The 20,772-nt window shown below is 39.9% G+C and overlaps 1 protein-coding gene across 1 annotated transcript in view; it reads left to right on the forward strand.

Moving 5' to 3' along the window:
• NFAT5 (nuclear factor of activated T cells 5) overlaps positions 1 to 19,434 on the forward strand; it is a 67,564-nt gene extending 48,130 nt beyond the window's left edge. Inside the window, exons 5-14 of the mRNA XM_075715126.1 lie at positions 2,030 to 2,220; positions 4,206 to 4,378; positions 8,198 to 8,332; positions 8,504 to 8,556; positions 9,637 to 9,769; positions 10,411 to 10,491; positions 13,909 to 14,057; positions 14,571 to 17,004; positions 18,230 to 18,476; positions 19,403 to 19,434. Coding sequence (XP_075571241.1) covers positions 2,030 to 2,220; positions 4,206 to 4,378; positions 8,198 to 8,332; positions 8,504 to 8,556; positions 9,637 to 9,769; positions 10,411 to 10,491; positions 13,909 to 14,057; positions 14,571 to 17,004; positions 18,230 to 18,468 — 3,588 coding nt within the window. The 3' untranslated portion in view covers positions 18,469 to 18,476; positions 19,403 to 19,434. The remainder of the gene's footprint in view (positions 1 to 2,029; positions 2,221 to 4,205; positions 4,379 to 8,197; positions 8,333 to 8,503; positions 8,557 to 9,636; positions 9,770 to 10,410; positions 10,492 to 13,908; positions 14,058 to 14,570; positions 17,005 to 18,229; positions 18,477 to 19,402) is intronic.
• Positions 19,435 to 20,772: the final 1,338 nt, after the last annotated feature.

Consider the following 20,772-nt stretch of genomic DNA (forward strand, 5'->3'; position numbering starts at 1 on the left):
TTCTTGCTAACAGCATCGCAAAGCTGGAGCAGTTACCATCCAGATGATGAGAGATGCTCTTGCACACCTTTCATATCTTCTTCTAACAAGAACACCGGGGAAGAAAAGCAACACTGGTTAGCTGTGGCGATGCTGTTTCTAGTCAAGGAGACCTTGGTGACATGACACAAAGATACACGACGCAAATACTCAGCTTGCCATGTAAAAGAGATTCAATGGTAGAATATCAGAGTACCCTTTACTCCCCACTTCCTTTTGACCACCTGGTGACATTAAGTCCTCCGTTGGCAGGTTTCATGGTCTCTTGTTTTTTTGTGGTCTCTTGGGTTTTGAGCTCTTTGATACGAACTATACCCGTTAGCCTGTGGTTCGTGCGTGGGAGCCTGTACTAGGCCACCTCCAGAAATATTTTGGCTTTGCCCATCCATAACAGTCATGACCCACCTACCTGCTGTAAGCTGATTGCTCCTATTGGACATGAGGAGCATACTATGATTTTATCAGTATCTGCTGATTTTTTTTTTCTTTCCTTCTTTTTCAAACTTGCTATGAACTGCAGAACTAAATTTTCTACGTGTGTGGGGGACTAATGCCCTAAGAGATCCTCTGGAGGATTCTGCTCTCATTTGCATCTCCTTACTAATAAAGATTGAGCTGCTTTCTGCAAGTATTGACTGGACTTCCAGGCCTAGGATGAAACATAATGTTGTCACCCAGAAATCCTCTTGTGGCTTAATGAAAACATTAAAAATACTTGTTTTATCTCCTCCTAGAATGCTGTGGCAAAGAATTTCCATCTCTGGCCTGGGAATTTGGCAGCGATCTAGTGTTTCTTTTTACTTGAAGTATTTTTCTTCTATTACCTAAAAAGAATGAGAGGTTACTTCGTAATATAATGTCCAGGTTTACTTCAAGACTACTTTAATTTTTATGTCAGAGTATTTTTAGTATGTAGCACCACAGTGGGATTCCGCTAATAAAAAAGCGTTAAAAGGACACAAACCCTTCCATGCTAGGATGTCGATGCTATAAAAACAAATGCATTTTTCACTAATGTGTTCTGGGATAGTTATGGCTTGCACACTGGATTGCAGGAGGACTGCTAAATCATTATGTGAAATGTATGTCTGACCTGCTTTTATTTATTAAGTGTTTCAATGAATCCTAACACGTTCATAAACTTTAAGTAGGAGATGTCAAGTTGCCATTTTTTATTTTTGTTTTGGTGTCTGAAGGAAGATGAGGTTTGCATGGTTGGACCATACAATCATTCGTCCCATTCCTCCCTCTGCTTTCCCCCTCATCCTGTTCTGACTCATCCAGCGGTTTTGCAAGCGTTGGACAATTTTAATCTTGTTTCATAAAGATTGCGAGGTGTGGCGGGCATGAAGATGGGATCCTAGAAGCAGAGCATGCTGATCGATTGATTGGCATGCACGTACTGACCAGGAAATTCTCATACTTGGAACCAGCCACAGCAAAAGTTCGCTTTCTCAGTGACTGGTGGATGTAGATGCTGGTGGGGAAGGAAGATCCTGGGAAGAGGTGGGGAAATGGTCATGACTGGAGTGAGAGTAACAGGTCGTAAGAGACCTGAAGGTTGGAGTTGGGATAATTCTGCGTGAAGATAGATAGGATTCAAGCTGGTTTAAAAATAATAATTTAAAAAAAAAATCATCTGTTTATTAAATGACTGACTTGTCTTTTAATGGAAGAACAAATCATAGAATCGATCAGGTTGGAAAAGACCCTTAAGATCATCAAGTCCAACCGTTAACCTAGCACTGCCAGGTCCACCACTAAACCATGTCCCTAAGCACCACATCTACATGCCTTTCAAATGCCTCCAGGTATTAGCATTTTGTTTATAAACTAGATGAAAAATTATTGTTCCTTCCTCCCTTAGGATTGTTTCCAGCAACACTGGGAAGAGATTCACTTCAAATTCAGCTGCATAAAATGTTTCCTGTTTTAATTAAGAGGCATTGCTGGCCAATTGAAATGTCTAATTTGTGTTGCCGTGTTTCAGCTGGAAGGTCACAACGAGCCGGTGGTGCTGCAGGTATTTGTGGGTAACGACTCCGGTCGAGTGAAGCCGCACGGGTTCTACCAGGCCTGCAGAGTTACTGGGAGAAACACTACTCCCTGCAAAGAAGTGGATATCGAGGGGACTACTGTTATTGAGGTTGGACTGGACCCGAGCAACAATATGACACTTGCGTGAGTAGCTTTTTTTTTTTTAATTTTTAAAAAATATTTTCATTTATTAGCGTGTTTTCAGAAACTGATTTTCCTTTTCCGATTGGCTTGGTTAGTAGTTAAAAGTCTGGAACATCTTGGTACTTAGTGAAGCTACATGTATAAGGAAAGCTTTTAAATCGCATTGTCAGTGTGTTTATTATACTTAATGCTTAATCTGGTCTTTCTTAAAACTTTATCAATTAATTTTGTTACATTAGTTTCATGTTCTCTTTGAACAATGATGTGCACATTCGAGCATTTTGTGACCTATAGACTGGTCACTGGTTCTGCTGGTTGTCTTGTCTTTTAACAAGTACAGAATTGCTCATCAGAAGAGGGAAGGAGAATATTGGCACCTTCCAATCCCTTTAGGCCCAAAAGGCTGGGAGTTGTGGCTGGCGAGGCTAAACTCTGGCTTTTCTCCTCTCTTGCTTTGCTTCTTCCATTTCTGGCATTTCCACCGGATAGTCCTTTGCCACGGAAGCCTCCTGCTTTGCTGCCTTTCCGGAGCTTGGCTGGTCAAGCGGAGGTGACGTTTTGGATGCAGTTTGCAGCCGCGTTGAGGCAGCGCATGGCCGCTGCTGAGAAGGGATGCGCTCTGCCCGATGGCGGTACCGAGCTGCAGCAGATTTTTGAGCAAGCGGCCTCATCTGCCTGTGTGGTATAGATCTTCCAAGAAACTTTAGATATAAGCAATTCCCTGATAAGTTTATCACATCTTATTGATAAGCTTATCTATAAGATGATACGTAGAAAGGGAGTGATCTTCTTTCAATGCAGTCTTTTCAGTAGAATATCTTTTAATGCGTATGTGGTTGAAAGCTGCCACTCTTTACTTAGAAGCTTGTCTTGCTTCAGGAGAAGAAACATTTCTTCAATTTACAGTGTCCACTTCTTAAGCAGGATAGTACAGTTTGCTAATAGACTGAATCAATTTGATTTTTTAAATATAAAATACATTCCCATGATAAGTTTGGAAACTGCCTCTTAGTGAGTAATTTTATAATTGTCCTCAAGTGTTAATGTAAAACCATGTAAGTACACAGATACTAGAAAGATGAATTTGGAATTATCTAGGAAGAAGAGTTTTGTCTAGGCTGTTTTCTCAAAAGAGAGACATCTTGATGTCTCAAAAGAAGTCTTCCTAGTATTTCAGTGGTGCTGTAGCACCTCTCTGTTGATGGTGATGCCAGTGCCACCTTCTGAACCACGCTCTCCCCTCCTCTCTGCTCCCTAGCTGTTGCTTGTTGGCCCTGATGTAGCACAAAAATTTGTTCCACTCAAATTAGGTATCAGATGGTCCCTGTACTTTTTGGCTGTAGGGCCTAAGATCCTGGTAAATTTACAGTATTCGTCTTAACGCATCAGGCTACGTTGGTTTTTTTTGTTGGTTGTTTTTTTTGCTTGAAATAATCTTGCATCTAGCGTGTCTTTCTGAAAGTTAGCACTGCATCACTCTCTCACCCTGGCCCTGTATACATTTCCCGTAGGACCACAGTTATGGTATGACGTATCTATCACATCCAAGTTCTACTGACCATAAAAAATAATATGACTACAGTAAGTTTTCTTCTACTACGGCTTTAAGTGAATGCAGAACATTTTGTAGTAATAATCTTACAAACCCAGATCTATCCCCAGGAATGGAAGAATGAAGACCTGTGATTATAAATTGAATGCTTACCGGAATGACTTCGTTACATTGCGTTTTCTGTTTTATTCATACTACTTTCATATTCCTTCCTCCCATGATTCATCATCTAAATTACGTAGGGATGAATTGAAAACTGGGCTATATAATGAGAAAGGTCATACAGAGATTTCATGTAAATAAATAAATAAATAATATTTCAGTAATTATTTCAAGAGTTTTGACTTTGTGGCTTGTGTAACTAGTCCAAAGATTATTAAAGATGCTGAACTTCTTAAACTCTATTAAACTCTCAACTATTTTGTGTTGTTAGGGTTGATTGCGTGGGAATACTGAAGCTGAGAAATGCTGATGTTGAAGCTAGGATAGGGATTGCTGGTTCCAAGAAAAAAAGCACACGTGCTAGGCTGGTATTTCGTGTTAACATCACTCGCAAAGATGGTTCAACTTTGACTCTTCAGACACCTTCTTCCCCAATTTTGTGCAGTAAGTATCAAAGCAAAAAGTTGGTATTGGAGGACTCTGGATTTTAGTGTGATTGCCATAAAGTGCCTTGGGGGGGGAAAAACCCCGCAATGTTAATCTGTGATTATTTCAGAATTGCTATGGCTAAGATCACATGGATTGATGTTTATTGGGGGTGTGGTGTTATTTAAATGACTGACTAGTATTTAAAAATAGTTATAACTTTTATCAAATTAATTTTTACCTTTTAAAAGGTCAGAATTTTTGTCATGATTGCTTTGAACTTACTGTGTGACTTTCTTGATACAGGTTTTAATGTCTTCTGTATTATCACGTTCATCTCTCAGCTTTCAGTGATAGAAAGGACTTCTAAAAAGTTAGTAAGCGTGGCTCTTTTACAGTTGCAGTAGTTTCTTGGGCCAGAGGCTGAATCTGTTCTGGTTCAGTGCAAGAATGAAACTTTTTGTAGCTATTTATTAAAATGCTCTGTTTAGCACCGGGCACAGATCGACTGGTTAGGTTATACTGAGCCGCAGGGAAATCAGAGGAGGCTGCAGTACGTCAGGAGCTGCCTGTAGCGACTTCCAGTTACAGGGAACTCTGCTCAGCTGTCAGAAGAGATAGGGAAATGTGTTTAATACAGCTGTTGATGGGATTATTGATACTTCTTGATGAACAAGATGATAAGAAAGCTTTTTCTCCATGCGTGGAACGTGATTATGCAAGCTCCTGGGCGCTTGTGTTGCGCTCTTTCCGTTGTATGAAAAGAAGTTATTGTTTTTGGTGTTTTTTTCTTTTTTCTAAACAGTCAGTACCTATTGTGTCAGGGCTCCTATTCAACTCATCAGAAACTGCAGCTTTGTTGCCAGCGAAAGAACAGATTGGAAGAGGAGATAATTAGAAACATGTGAGCTTCCACATCAGATACCACGGTGCGATTCCAGCGCTGCAGGCAACAGGCGATTCGGCAGCTGTGCCATGTAGCACATCTCTCCTTCCAGTATTCTGCTCTCGCAGAGAATCCCTGTGCAGGACGTGGGGAGAGCGGGGACCCTGCGGAAACCCTGCAAAGGCTGATAACCAGAGAGGTGCCACTGCTGATGCAGGGGAGCACTCTCCTCTCTTCAGCCATGTTTGTGCTTTAGGCAATAGTTTGATGTTTGGGTTGCTCTTCCAGAAAGGTCAGCTTGAGGCATTCCCGTCCCTCTTTTTTCCTCCTCCAGCCACCTTTTGCTAAATCTTTCTTTTTCCAGTGTTTTTTAAACTGGTGGAGTTCTCGGATGTATGCATTTATGTTGCTGGAAAATACAAAGTGCATTTGCTAGAAATATGGTTGTGGCTGTAGCCCCATTCCAGTCAGTATAGCATTGTAGTATCTGATACTAATTTTCAGATTTAAGAAAAAAACCAGTTCTATATAATCTCCAAAAGCTATTTCTGTATACATTTTGTTTGTATCACTAACTTACTGGTTAAAGATTAAATTATTTAAATCGTAGCAGAAATGGGAATGGAAATAATCTGGTGTTTTCTTAAACACAGGACAATCCAAAACTTGCTATTGTAAGTAGAAGCTGAGAGTCTGAAATATTTTTAGAGAGTGATTTTAAAATAGGCTGTTTAGCTAAAAAAAGCTGTATTTGATGCACTTCCTGCTTAGCTTGTTGGTAAGGCTGTCCCGGGACTGGTTTATGAGGGTCCCTTGTAGTCTTCGGTTGAATGCATCCGTTTATACCCACAACATTAGTAGCTATGTTTTGAGATACGGGCAGCGAGTAAAAAGCAGAATATATGAGAGTGATGACATGCTAAGGACATTAGAAGAAAGGAAGGAGGAAAGAAGGAAATAAAAGTTATCTTTCCATAAATAAAGTTCTAAAAAAAAAAAAAAAAGTCCAGTAAGGAATAAATTGGTTTAGCTTTTAGCAAGCTGGGTTTTGGTCAGTTGATAAGAAAATCTTCCAAATTATGGAAGTTGCTAAGAGATTGCCCAGGAATTTTATAGCATATCCTTTGCTGGAAGTCTAAAACAGAGAAACCAAATACTCTGGTTAGACTTGTGTTTTTGAGGATTGATGTGGGTAAAACTGATCATGATGTAAAGGTTGAGGGGGGAATTCTTGAGGCTCCTGCCAGGCTTGCGTTCCAGGATTCTGTGCTTCTGCTGTCTAAACTTAATCTGAAGTTATGGTGACTTGCACTAGACCTTAGCCAACCAAATAGTGCTGGTACACATATACTGGCTGATCAATATGGCATAAAATTCTGTTGTTTATTAAGTTATTTGTTTATATAAATCATCTCCTCCAGCATATTACATCTGGTTTGTTTGCTACATACATCTTACTACCGATGTGTACTGCGCCTTCTTATAATAAGGTTTACATTTTCACTAATCGGAGCCTGTTTATGTTGTGTTTTATAACTAATATTGCTGTCAAAAGTTCCTGAAACCATAGGAAAGACATTAAGTAGATGCAGGCCCTTTATTTAGGGTCTGCGTTTTAAATAGGCTTTGTTAACTTGTTAGCAAACCTAAATCCAGTTACTCTTTTCAGAAGTTCATGTTCCTTGAAGCATATTTAGTAGTTGCGTAATGGTTGCCTAGGAACCTGCTGCAACAGTTGTAGAAAAATCCTTTCTGAAAGGTCATTAAATAATTTGGAGTGTTACAGTATGTGTGTTCTTCTGTGTAGTAAGCCCAGAGAATACTGTTATTAAACACCAAAAGTGGGTCACATAAGTGCAAAGCACAAGTTTATGCCACTAGGATTTTACAGTGACTAGAAAAGGTGGTTGAGAAACCTTTATTAGATACTGGAATTATTTTATAACATATTAAATGTGACAAAGTCAAAATACATTATTTTAAAATGTATGTGCTTAAATTGTCTTTGGTGCTCATTTTCATTTAACACACATGGTTTTATTTGATTTATGCTTTAAAGAAGCATGGAAATAGTTTGCAGCAAAGGCGATTTGTAGTATGTGTTTTATAAATCATCGTCTGAATCGCTGGCTGAGAGGCAGAGGTTTCCAGGGGTGTGTATCTGTAAGCCGTGTTCTCTTTGCTAGTTTATAGGATATAAACTGCTATAATCCCCAACTGCAGAGATGTGACTCTTGCAAGGATTTGTATTAGCTGAAGTATATAGGTGTAGGAAGTCATTGAATCATAGAACGGTTTGGGTTGGAAGGGACCTTAAAGATCGTGTAGTTCCAACCCCTCTGCCGTGGGCAGGGACACCTTCTGCTAGACCGGGTTGCTCAAAGCCCTGGGTTAGTTCTTGCACCAGCCAGAAAGCTACGTCATGTTAAAAAAAAAAAAAAAATTCTGTAAAAAGACCCAGGTAATATGGGAATTACTTCTTCTACCCTTTTGCACAGCAGAACAAAACAAGCTTCATAAAAAATTTTTTTATGAGCCTAACGATAAATTTGAAGGTGTACTTCAGCTGTATCTGAGGGCTGATGCATTCGTTTGTCACGCTCTATGCCCGGAAATTACAGAACCCATTTTTCTTCTCTCCTGAACGCTTCTTGAGCTTTAGGTCAAGTGCTGAAAGTTTCATTCTGAAGATTTAATAAATGCAGGAGAAAAGGGAAAAGATTATTAGTGGGTCATTTACCTAAGTGTGATTTTTTTTTTTTAAGAGGTCATTACATTTAGTGAGGAAATAATAGAAATGGTTATCTTCTGAAAAGTTTTGTCATGAATGATATAGTAAAGGAAGATGCTCAGGAATTTTGTTCTTTCCTTTATAATCCCGTAAGTAGAAGCTTTTTGTTCTGCATGATGATATTTTCTTGATTTCAAACTCTGTGTTTTTTCAACCACAGCTCAACCAGCAGGAGTTCCAGAGATCCTAAAGAAAAGTCTGCACAGTTGTTCAGTGAAGGGCGAAGAGGAAGTTTTTCTGATTGGCAAGAACTTTCTAAAGGGAACAAAAGTGATTTTCCAGGAGAACGTTTCTGGTTAGTGTGAAAGTAGTAATGGCTTGGGGTGCTGAAGAGAGCAAATTTGGGTTTACGTTGGTTGATAAAAGTTTAGTTGTAGAGAACAAACTGAGAAGCAGCATCAAAGGCACTAAAATAAATTGCTTTATATGGATGTGCAATAAATTATGCTTTTTAACTTTCGTTTAGATGAGAATTCTTGGAAGGCAGAAGCTGAAATAGACATGGAATTATTTCATCAGGTACTTCTGTATTATTATTACAAAAAAAAAAGACTCCAACTCTATTTCCAAAGAAAAATCAAATAGGCCTTTCCCTCTTCCTGTGCATTTATAGAAATATTATTCCTTTTCTTCAAATAAGTTCTTTAGTGAGTCTGGTAGAGTATCATTAGTTTGGGTTTACACAAGTATAATTGTTCAATTTCTAATTGGGAGCTTAAATACCATCATAGGAGTGTGGCGTATGAACTTGGTAGGCAGGTCTTTGCCCTTACATACAAAGTAATTAAAAGGCCTAATACAGTTTTTTCCAGCAGCTTTCCTAAGGACACATTAGATTACTACTGAGTGGAAATACATTGTGTGGCTGAATTTTGGTTCCACTTTGAAACGTTTTGCAAAATATTTGTTTATTCTTTTTGACACAACTGAGTGTCTTTATGGACTATTGGACTGAAATTAGAGAAACTTAGATATAAATCTTAGTTGGACTTAGACATCCGACAGATGTCATCTTGCTCCCACCTCTGAAGGCAGTATTCCATGCATGCGCTGGTAGAAATGATTTCTCACTTCTAGCGGGACAGATAGTTGGGGAATAGACAGCTTATAGATCGCTCATCTCTATTACTGTTGATGAATGACTGCAAGCCTATTTTTTGATGTCTGCTCAGTGTTAAATCCGCTTAAGTGTAACATGAAGCTGCATCCTCCATCTGTTCACACTGAATAGAAAGTCCTGATTCAGCAAAACAGTGGAGTGTCTGAGTCCAGCAGAATTTGATGGCAAACTGATTGCAGTTCAGTAAGGCATGTTAGGCATAAGCTTGTGTTTCAAGTACTGGACTTTATATGTCTTTCCTTTCTTCACCTTCTATTTAAGCTCTAAGTTGGCAATAAACATCATATAGGCAGATTATTGAAAACTCTCTTCTAGCACAAGTTAGTTACTGAAAGTGTAACTTGATCACGTTTCCCCCAATGTCTTTGCTTTTTCTGGTGTTTTATCAGTCTGTTTCTCTGTTTTGATGGATGTAAATACAATTAAAGTCAATAAAGTAGGGTTTCTAATGTGGTATTTTAATTGTTTTTGCATTGCAGAATCACCTCATTGTGAAGGTGCCACCATATCATGACCAGCAAATAACCTCAGCTGTTTCTGTGGGAATATATGTGGTGACCAATGCTGGAAGATCACACGATGTGCAACCATTTACGTACACTCCAGATACATGTATGTAAAACAGAAATCTGAGGGAAGGAATGGACAGTTTCACCTGCTCAGCATCTCATTTGCGATTTTGTAGTATTTAGCCCGTACAACAGAAACGTTAAGTAATGTGGATCTTTTCAAACTCCTCTTTTTGGCGAGGTTTGCAGTTGTTAAATAATGAAATCGAAACGCTTGGCTTTTCACGTTTATGTGGCAGGTAGTTCAAATTTCAGCTCCATGGAGACAGCTGTTGTTATAAAGTAGCACCCATGTCTAGTATAAGGTTCAAAATGAAGCTGAGCAGGAAAAAAAGTAGACATACTACATACAGTGCACCAAATACAACCGAAAAATAGTACCGAGCTTTATCCGAAGGAATGTTGAAGTTTGACCATATCGTGTATTTTTGTTTATGTATATTACAATACGTGGTGCAATTGGTGACTGGCTCTTTCGTTTTTGGAAGCAAAAATGGTATTTTGCACGCTGGGATCGTGGGTGCGTTCCTAGCCACGAACAGAACGTTTACGTACAACTCTGTTTCTCTGGGTTTCAAAGAACCTTAATTTCTTTAAGGTATAAGTAAGTGGTTTGGTTTGCTTTGTTTTCTTTGCTTGTTTGTTGTTTTAACATAAGGAAGTTTTCAATGTGCTTTGTCTCAGCAGCTGGTACTCTGAATGTTAATGTGAAGAAGGAAATCTCTAGCCCAGCCCAACATTGTTCTTTTGAAGAGGCTATAAAAGGTACTAAATTGGTTCTTATCATTGTTGTTAATAATTCAACTATAAGTTTCTACCCAAATTTGGAGGAATGAATCCGATGTCCTGTGAAGATAAGTCTGTGCTTATAAAATCTGGCCATATTCTTACTGTGAGATTTGTTTTCTGATTCTGAATATTTTACTTTGTAACTGTATTCCTTTAAGTATATTTTAACATGAGCTAGTATAGAACCAAAACTTTGCCCCAAAAAAACCCCCCAATTTTTTTTTGTTTTTGTGCCTCAGGCCCTGCAGTCTAATCTTCATTTAATATGTTTGCAAGGAAAGAAAAAAAGAAAGCAGCCTCAGATGGCAGTTAATACAAAGAATTTAGAAACTGTGTAGTGTTAATTTAAGCAAAAACACACATAAAGGTGGTGGTGAGGGAAGAACTGAGTACTGAAAAACACAAACGTGCCAACTTGGTGTTTTTCAGAAGCTGTCCAATGGTTTTATAAGACTGCCTTCAGTGGGTCGAGTTAAGAATGTTAATTCTGGCAATTTCAACTTACTCCCTTCAGTGAGGTTTTTTTTCCCCTGACCATTCTGTCCCTGCAAAGTTTGTCGTTTTGTTCCAAGGGAGCAAGTTGCAGGTTTGCCTTGTTTTTAAGCGTGAGTTAATTGATCCTTCTGATATTGAAATAAAGTAGAGGAAGGAAATGTTTCTTAGTTGATTGTTAAAACTGTGGTAGTGTGCAGAGCTTAATGGAAATTTCCATAGCCTGCTCTGGTGAAAGCAGGTTGAAAGGTAAGCAAATTAACAATGTGATCACAAGTTTGATAGGAATCCATAGCTTCAGGTTAAAATCATGAAGCTCATTTTTGAAGTTAATAGCCTGGTCTTGGCAGGGGATATATTTACAAGTTGACTTTACAACTTGTTAGGGAGGATGATACAAGATATGATGAGTTTAAACCTGCAGAGAATATTTGGGGGAGAAATATGCAGAAATATTTAGGGCAATTAAACAAGATGATAAAAGGACTGGTAAGACTTCTAGTAGCGAGGTTACAGAGATGAGGAAAATAATAACTAATGTATCAGGGCGAGCCTTACATCCATTTGATTTAGTACGGAGGCTTAACCAAGGGAAGATACCAAGTGCTTCAGGAGAACATCTGCTGTTCGGAAGAACACAATGTGCTATTTCTGTTGCTTAATGTCCTCCGTCTAATTTATGAGATAAATCTTAATTTACTTTCTCGTGTGGGTTTTCTGCTAGCCAGCTCTCTTTTTGACGGTTCATTCCTGTACCTGTTCTGCTCTAGGTTGATCATGAACCAGAGGTCAGGCAATTCTGTCTGCCTTCTGTACTTTGTCTCTGCATGTGTCCCAGCCCGTCCTTCCTCACTGTTCTGAGATGATAGACCAGGTGGGGATCGGTGGGATGCTGTTTCCTTCCTGTTTCCTTTCACTGGGAGCAAAATCCTAGAATTCATAATTTCTTAAGCGGCATCATTTCCAGCAGCCCTGCCCAAATAGAATGAACTTTTGCTGCCAGGGACACGTACAGTGATGTGTTGAGCTACAGGGCCTTTCTCGTCCTACCACAGGCAATTTCAATCTTTGTCTCAGGTATCTGTGAATATTCTTTAAAACCGTTCCTGTTACAACATCTGCATATGTAAAAAACCAAAACGTGGCTTCCCAAAGCCGTTACAGATTCTGAGCTCTAACATTTAAGAGTCTGCAGATTTGACAGACTTCAATGACAAGTTATGTTTCAAGATGACAAATTTAGAATTCTAAGCTGTTCTGTAAGACCTGAGGAGGATGGGGGCGTATGGACAACCGTGTAGTTCAGGTCTTTGCCTTCTGACACTGAAGTAGTGCTGGAGCATTGGTTTTGAGTGGTTAATGAAGGTTTTGGTTTCCAGCCTTGGGAGAAAAGTGAAAAGAGGGTGTGTATGCCTTGACAACATGGTAACTATTCAGAAGTTCTAAACTGAGTGTATTACAAAACTCCAGTAAAAGACCAAAATCAACAGTGTTTCTCTGCTTTTGAAACTTCTTTTTCATTATTAATCTTTCTTCTTTTTTTCATTCTTCCAACCAAATACGTCACTGGGAATGAACGTACCATTGCTAGAATCTTAGTCTGTATACTACTGGGTTTTTTTTTTAATTGCTTACATAAATCTTTTTTAACTTTTTCTGATGAACGCAACATGATTAAGCACATAGAAGAGAAAATAAATTGTGACTATGGTATAGAAAAAACACTGATTGCTGTCTTTTAAAGACATTGTATGACTAGCTGTCCTGAAGTAGATGTATTTTAGAATAGTCTCACTCAAATTGCATTCCCTGCCAGCAGCACAGCCCAACACGTCAGGTCACGGGGCTTGTATTTCTGGAGCCAGCCACCCCAAACCCGCGAGGTAACAGGAGGAGGGAAAGAGTTTGTTTGGCTGTTGGTATATTGACAGCTGTTGCCATACTGATGGCTGAGAATTTATTGCTGAAGACAGAAAATACCATTTCAGGAGAGAGTCTTTGGTTTTACATAGAATAAACACACAAGGACTGCAGAAATTTTACTGCCATGTTATTGTAAGATTTGTTTAAAGCATGGAGATCTGTTGCTTTATGTTGAAGATTAATTCTTTAATTTACTTAAAAGTACTTATGGAGCTGTGGTTTTTACAGGCTTTCCCATTGGTTTGTTTTAAGCTCAGTTTCAGCAGTATTTGAAGTCAAGAAAGACAATTTCATTTACAGCAAAGATCTCAGCTTATGTAATATTTTTTAATGTGGATCAGGAAAAATTAAAATTAAAACTAAAAGGTCTAACTAATTTTAAGAAGCCACCTTTCTACTTAAAAAAAAAAAAAAAAAAAAAGGAAAAAATAGGCACTGCAAAGGCAAAATAACAACCTGCTCTTGCTACAGAGCTGGCATGCAGATTTATCAAGTTTTTGCTTGATTAGTCTTTTAACAGATTAAAAATACAGTCTGAATGCTTTGAGCACTCTGTTCACATGGTTATCTGAAAAGAGACATTTTTCAAAATGAAATAGAGATTGTACAGTTAAAATGCAGTGAAGTTTAAAATCTGATCATTTGTGGAAAGATGTCTTGAGCTTTTATGTTTGTAGATTAAGCAGTCGGTGGATGGCTGTCCTGCTCTAGAAAGATACGAAATGGAAGAAAAACAAAACTACAGCATTGCCGTTAGTCTTAAAAATAACCTTTGAAGTTTCAGGTTTTCTAGGACTATTTGAAGTATTCAAATGTTTGCAACGATCTCTCTGCATATTAGCATCTTACATGGGGATGAGAGCTCTTGTGGTAGGGCTGAAAAGTGAAACGGGAAGCAGGCCACCACTAGAACTACTCTTTGCATAGTGCACGTTAACGCTCCATTGCCCTTCTTTTATTTTTCATTTATGACTGCAGCAGTGAAGGCCACTGGTTGTAACCTGGAGAAGGTAAACATTCTTCCTAGTGCCTTGATAACTCCGCTCATGCCAAGCAGTATGATTAAGAATGAAGATGTGGCTCCAATGGAAGTAAGTGCAGAAAGAAGATCTCCCCCTGTCTTCAAGGTACGTTTGGTTGTGAACCGAAGACAGTAGCTTTAATAGTCTCAGTTACATCTACCCATCAGTCCGTGTTCTGATAGTGTAGAAGAGTAACACACAGGGAAAATGTCATGTCCGAGATCGGTCTGGGCAAAACATACGATCACGGAGCATGATTAAAATAATAGACAATTTCCTTTGAAAGTAACTTCCCTTGTTCCTTCATTCAAACAGATCGATCGGTTAGTGAAACGATGATGAATTTTTTTTGTCCTGTGACACAGAACTAGTAAATTACTGTAAGAATAGTATTTTAATCACTTCCTAGCATTGCTTTCGTTAAAGTATACCTTGACTCCTTCCTCGAAGTAGCATTTCCACTGCTAGTCATTTGCTCACTTGTTTGGTTATGTATGAAGAGTTACATAGCCATCACATCTTCTGTCTGATCTTTCTTGAACATAGCGGATTGGTGGAAATTTTATAAGCAATAACCTGAGTAAGTGTACGAATCACTTAATGTATCGCTCTTTTCAGGCTTCAAATGTGGTTGGACCGACTCAACAAACATTGGAAAACAGTATGTCCGGCATATCAACTTCTGCTTCCCATTTACCTTCTGAAAACGAAAACCAGCAACAAATACAGCCGAAGGTGTATAATCCGGAGACACTAACTACTATCCAAACACAGGACATTTCCCAGCCCGGCAGCTTTTCAGCAGTCTCTACTCCGGGTCAGCTGCAGAACAGTGATGCATTATTGCAGCAAGCTGCGCAGTTCCAGACAAGAGATTCCCAAACCAGGGAAGTCTTGCAATCAGATGGCACAGTGGTCACTTTGTCACAATTAACTGATGCATCGCAACAACAACAGTCTACGCTCTCAGAACCCGCGCAGGCATTGCAGCAACAGATTTCATCAAGTATTTTCTCATCAGCAAGCGGCGTGAGTCAGTTACAGAACACTATACAGCAACTGCAAGCTGGAAATTTTCCAACTAACACTGCCACTGGCAGCAATAGAAATGTTGACTTGGTGCAACAGGTATTGGAAGCTCAACAGCAGTTATCTTCTGTTTTATTTTCTGGTTCAGACAGCGGTGAGGATGTTCAGGATCAGCTGAATGCAGATATCTTTCAGCAAGTTAGCCAGATACAAAATAGTGTCAGTTCTGGGATATTTTCCTCATCAGACACAGCTGTCCATTCCAGACCAGAGAACCTTTTGCCTGGACGAGCTGAAAATGTTCACTCGCAGCCTGAAAACGCATTGTCCAATCAACAGCAACAACAGCAGCAGCAGCAGCAGGCGATGGAGACTTCTGCAGCAATGGTGATAGGAATCCAACAAAACATTTGCCAAGCTGCAACGCAGATGCAGTCTGATTTGTTCTCTTCAACAACTTCGGGGAATGGAGCCCTCCAACAGTCACCTGTTTACCAGCAGGCTTCTCACATAATGAGTGGGTTATCAACAAGCGAAGACATGCAAATGCAGTGTGAATTATTCTCGTCATCTCCTGGTGTTTCTGGAAGTGAGAGTACTCCTGCTGCTCAGCAGCAGGTCTCCAACAATGGGTCTGCTATGTTTCAGGCATCAAACTCTGCAGATGGAGAAGAAGCTTCAGGTCAGAGTAAACAGATGCAAAGTACTGTATTTCAGACGATGGTTCAAATGCAGCATAGTGGAGAAAGTCAGTCCCAAGTTAATCTCTTTTCATCTACCAAAAACATGATGACTGTTCAGGCAAGTGGAACTCAACAACAAGGAGGTGGTCTGTTCCAGCAAGGTGGAGAAATGATGTCTATTCAGTCGGGAAGCTTTATGCAGCAGTCTCCACATTCACAAGCTCAGCTTTTTCACTCTCAGAATCCTATTGGTGATGCTCAAAATATATCACAGGAAGCACAAGGTTCAATTTTTCACAGTCCAAATTCCATTGTCCACAACCAGACCAGTACTAATTCCTCAGACCAACTGCAGCCTTCAATGTTCCACTCGCAGAATGCCATGGGTGTGTTACAGAGCTCTTCAGTTCCTCAAGACCAGCAGTCTGCCAACATGTTCCTTTCCCAGAGTTCAATGAGCAACCCTGCAACTCAGGAAGAACAGATGTCATTCTTCACAAGCCCAAATTCCATTTCTCCTCTTCAGACAGGAACGAACACCGAACAGCAGACTTCTTTCCAGCAGCAGACACAGATATCTCATATCCAGAGTTCTATGCTTCCCCAAGAACAGCCCCAGACTCAGCCTGCTCAGCAAGGTTTGTTTCAGTCTCAAGTGTCGTTAGGCTCCATCCAGTCCAGTTCAATTCCCCAGAGCCAACAAGGGGCTATCTTCCAGCCTCAGCATTCAATAGTTGCTATTCAGAGTAGTCCTCCATCTCAAGAACAGCAGCAGCAACAGCAGCAGAACATGATGTTCAGTAACCAAAATGCAATGAGTACAATTGCTTCTCAAAAGCAGAACATGATTTTCAATCCAAATCAAAATCCAGTTACCAATCAGGAGCAGCAAGGCCAGTCCATTTTTCATCCACAGACTAACATGGCATCAATGAACCAGGAGCAGCAGCCCATGCAATTCCAGAGTCAGACTACAGTGTCTTCTCTTCAGAATCCTGGATCCAACCAGGCTGAAGCACAGCAGCCAGCCATCTTCCATAACTCACCCCAGATTCAGTTGGTCCAAGGGTCACCGAGTTCTCAAGAGCAACAAGTCACCCTCTTCATCTCTTCAGCTTCCATGTCTGCCTTGCAGAATAGCATGAGCCAGCAAGAGCTGCAGCAGTCGCCTATGTACTCTTCTCAAAACAGCATGGCAGGAATGCAAGGAACGGCTTCTCCTCCACAGCAGCAAGCTGCTTTATTTCACAACGCGGCAGGAGGTGCTATCAACCAGCTGCAGAATTCTCCTGCTTCATCTCAGCAAACATCAGGAATATTCCTGTTTGGCATTCAAAACAGTAAGTGGTAGATGCCTGATTCTGAGTTTGCAATTTAGAAGAGCTACTAATTGGAGTCTGCGAGACAATGATTATTCAATTCTAAGATACTTCCTTACCAAAAAAAAATCCTGAAATAAGTAATGTAGCACTGCAACTGAGAATATACATCCTCATCATGTTGCTCTGCATGTACACTTAGGTTGCTGATTTTGCATGAGAACTCTTAGCTTAAATACCTGTTGGTGGTCTTACACTGAGGATTAACATGTGACAAAACCATCTTAGAATTGTATGTATATTTATATAGAAATATTATGTATAATTAACAACACACATACAAATAATAGATAAAATACATATACACACATGTTTAAAAAAAGAAAAAAAAAAAAGAGGTTACACCCTCTTAAGACTGCTCCACTAATCCTTCTCTTGCTGCATTTGATTTCCACTGAAAGGAAGGATTGTTTTTTCTAAGCTGTGTGGTCCGGAGAATTGCGTATTGAAGTGTATTTGAAACTCCTTTAACTTCATAAGCCGTCACTTTTCTGTATCTCTTCTCTGAACCTAGCCTCTATGACAAGGTCTTTGGGACGTAGATGACAAAGACGTAAGACAGACTTTAGTCTGTCTGTAAAGGGCTGTACATACCTGTGAAGCTCCAGAAGTAGCAGATGCAGATGATGATTGTAGCATCTTAGAAAAGATCTGGACAGAAAGCCGTAGCTGGGTGCTTAGTCTGTGGTTATACCTGAAGATGTGCTTTGCTGTATGAACTCTTTGACAGTCGGGCCATATGCAGCCAAGCCTTTCCGTGAAGCTGAAGGCAATGCTAGAAATGGCAGGAGATGTGACACCATTTGCAGATCTACAGGAGGAGCTAGTGGGTACCTTGGCTGAAGTGAAAAAGACACATCTGTAATTAATAAAGACAAAGGATGGGCATACTCAACACTTAGGCCATGCATTTTGTTTTTCTTCTAGCTAAGTATTGTCCTGTGTCTGGGGTATTAGTAGTGTTTGGTCATAATAGAGAGTCCATATATTCAATATGTACACCTTGAACTTGTGCTTATACCCCGAGGGAGCGGTGAGCAAAGGTGGTCATGTGAACAAAAGTGCATGTTACTTTCTACGTACGCAGTTTATAGGCAATATGGATGTCTGTAAAGAAGTTGGCTAACTCACTGCATGTATTAACCTAATTTAAATGGTCCTTTGTTCTTTGCTTACTGTTTAACAGACTGTGGGCAGCTGCTAACTTCTGGACCAGCTACGTTGCCGGATGAGTTGATGGCTATAAGCCAGCCAGGTCAGCCACAGAGCGAGGGACAAACAGCCGTGCCGACGCTGCTCTCCCAGCAGATATCTGAGACTTCGCCACTACCTTCAGCCATGGCAACCAACCAGAATATTGAGAAAATAGATGATCTGCTTGTGTCGTTGCAAAACCAGGGGAACAATATGGCTGGCTCGTTTTAATTAGTCAAGTAAGTAATGTGTTTGGGTTCCTGGGTTCTTTCCTGCCACGCATACTTTTGTTCAGTAAGTCTTTGCTTCGGGGTGTATTGCCATGCTCTAAGGGGTCAGCTCAAATACCAGTACTGCTGAATTAAGACTATAATACCAGTGGCTAGAATGAAGAGTTATTAAAAACCAGCCAGAGGTCAGAATTTGTAAGAAACGGTTGAGACTGGGTCTTGTCATTCAATTGCTGTATGTTTTGTCATCTGCTGTTACGGTCCAGTACTTTATTAGGGAGGAGAGTAGCTCACCGACGGCTTGGCAGATCAAAGCATTATGAAATATGACTGCAGTTCAAAACGTAAGGCTTACCGAGTAAACACCACCTCAAGTCTGTACAATTCTGAAGTTGCCCCCTGGGTTACAATAACATAATGTGAAAACAAGTTTCGGTAGAGTATGGCGGCTATTGGGAGTGTGCCCCATGCTGAGTCTTTGTTAAAAGTGAGCTGTCCCAATCAGCTGTTACTAGGAAACGCTCTGCTCTTAGAAGGTGCCTTTCTCAGAGAGGTGAAAGAGCTCTGACTACAAATGAGTACCAAGAACCAGGACGACGCTGGAATCCAGCATTGTCCACAGTGTGTGTGTAACTTGGCTCTAGTTAACTGTGCTGCCATCCTAAATCCCCCATGAATTTCACTTAAGCGATACACTCCATTTTCTAATCTAAACTGTTTTGTATATGAAGTTACGAACTTCAAAAAATTTTTAAAAAGGAGAGTGGAAGGAGAGTAATCCTGCTTTATGAAGAGTGCTGCATTCTGATACTCGCTCATAGTTCCATGTCTTCTTGCGAAGGACACTTTTCAAGATGAAGGAACTACACAAAAGTAAGATGATGACTTTTGTTAGTTATGCCTAACTTTTTTTGCTCGCTTGTGTTTTCCTGCAGAAATTCTGTGAAGAAAAAAGTGACGATTTCCCAGATCCTCTCAGACCTTCCAACTCTGGATTAGGCTGTGTGGAACTGATTGCTTCTGTCAAAAAGTGGCCCTCTTCTCTAAAGAGCACACACATGGCCAATTGCAGCGTCTAGCACCTAAGGCTACGACCATAGTATTTGGGATTTGTAGTGCCAATAATGCTGAAAAGCTATGCTTTGTTTTACTAGGGCATGGGATTGTACTGTTACTAGATTCCTAAGCCTCATTGACAGTGGGGTGCTCTTTCAATTGAAAGCATATCTGGTCAGTTATTATTGTTGTTAGAAGGTAATATATGTTACCGCGTTTACTTTTTTCCCCTCCTCTTCCTCCACATCCCCTCTTTTGACTAGAAAAGCTTGTGAAGCAGAAACATCAAATGCCTGTGACGTGAGCCGTGACTCATAGCTGTCAGTAAGTGATCGCGTGTTTTACAGTTGAGTGGGAGAGCTAATACTGTGATTTGTTAATTGCAGTAGGTGGCAATGAAAAATATTGATAACTGTAGTAAGCGGAGAATTGCTTGCTACTGTAGATAGCCGGAGGTGGGTGCTTCCCACCGGAGAAGGTGATTAATGGTTTTCCATGTCTCTTACACGTAAGTGTACACAGAGCAAGGGTTTGGTGGCTCTAAAAAAAAAGAAATGAAGAAATGAAGGGGAACTTTCAGTTAAATTTTGCTCTTAAAATCTTATCCTCTAAAATACCTTCAGCTTGAAAGGAACGTTGCCTGGCCGAGGAGAGAACTCCTCGGTGTCTCTCACTCTGGCTGTATGGGTTAGAGCTCGGTAAAGCTGTGTTATCCGTTCTCGGACCAGCCTTCTCCCTTTCATTCTTCTCATGATTTTCCTTCTCTCTCCCTCAGTTTCATGTTGTGTTTTTAAAAAAGACATAAATATCCTGCTGGCTTTAAAGATCAGAAGCAGCTTTTAGGAATCTACGGCATTAAATTGCTTAGGAGAAACTTTGACAAATAATCAAGGGTTAAGGAAAGAGGAAGCAATTTCTCCACCACCTTCTCAATGCAGGAATCCCCCATAACCAGTCATTTTCCTGTTACTGATGTAAATCTTCAGCTTGACTTTACTCCAAGTAGGGAGCAAATTATATCATTTTTAAGCATTCTTGAAAATTTCACTTCATCCTGAGCTGTTGCATCTTTGTAGCATATTGAGCTCATTGCGGTTTTGAAGTGATTTTTTTTTTTTAAATACCAACAGTCCCCAAGTCTAGTTTCTAGATTGTTGTGTCTCAAAAAAAAAAAAAAAAAGAAAAGAAAAAAAAAAAAAAGACTGATGTTCCAGAATGTAAAACCAACCCACTCCAGACCATGCAGTTG

This window comes from Pelecanus crispus, chromosome 8 (genome assembly GCF_030463565.1).
Source record: "Pelecanus crispus isolate bPelCri1 chromosome 8, bPelCri1.pri, whole genome shotgun sequence".
Taxonomy (NCBI): Eukaryota; Metazoa; Chordata; class Aves; order Pelecaniformes; family Pelecanidae; genus Pelecanus; species Pelecanus crispus.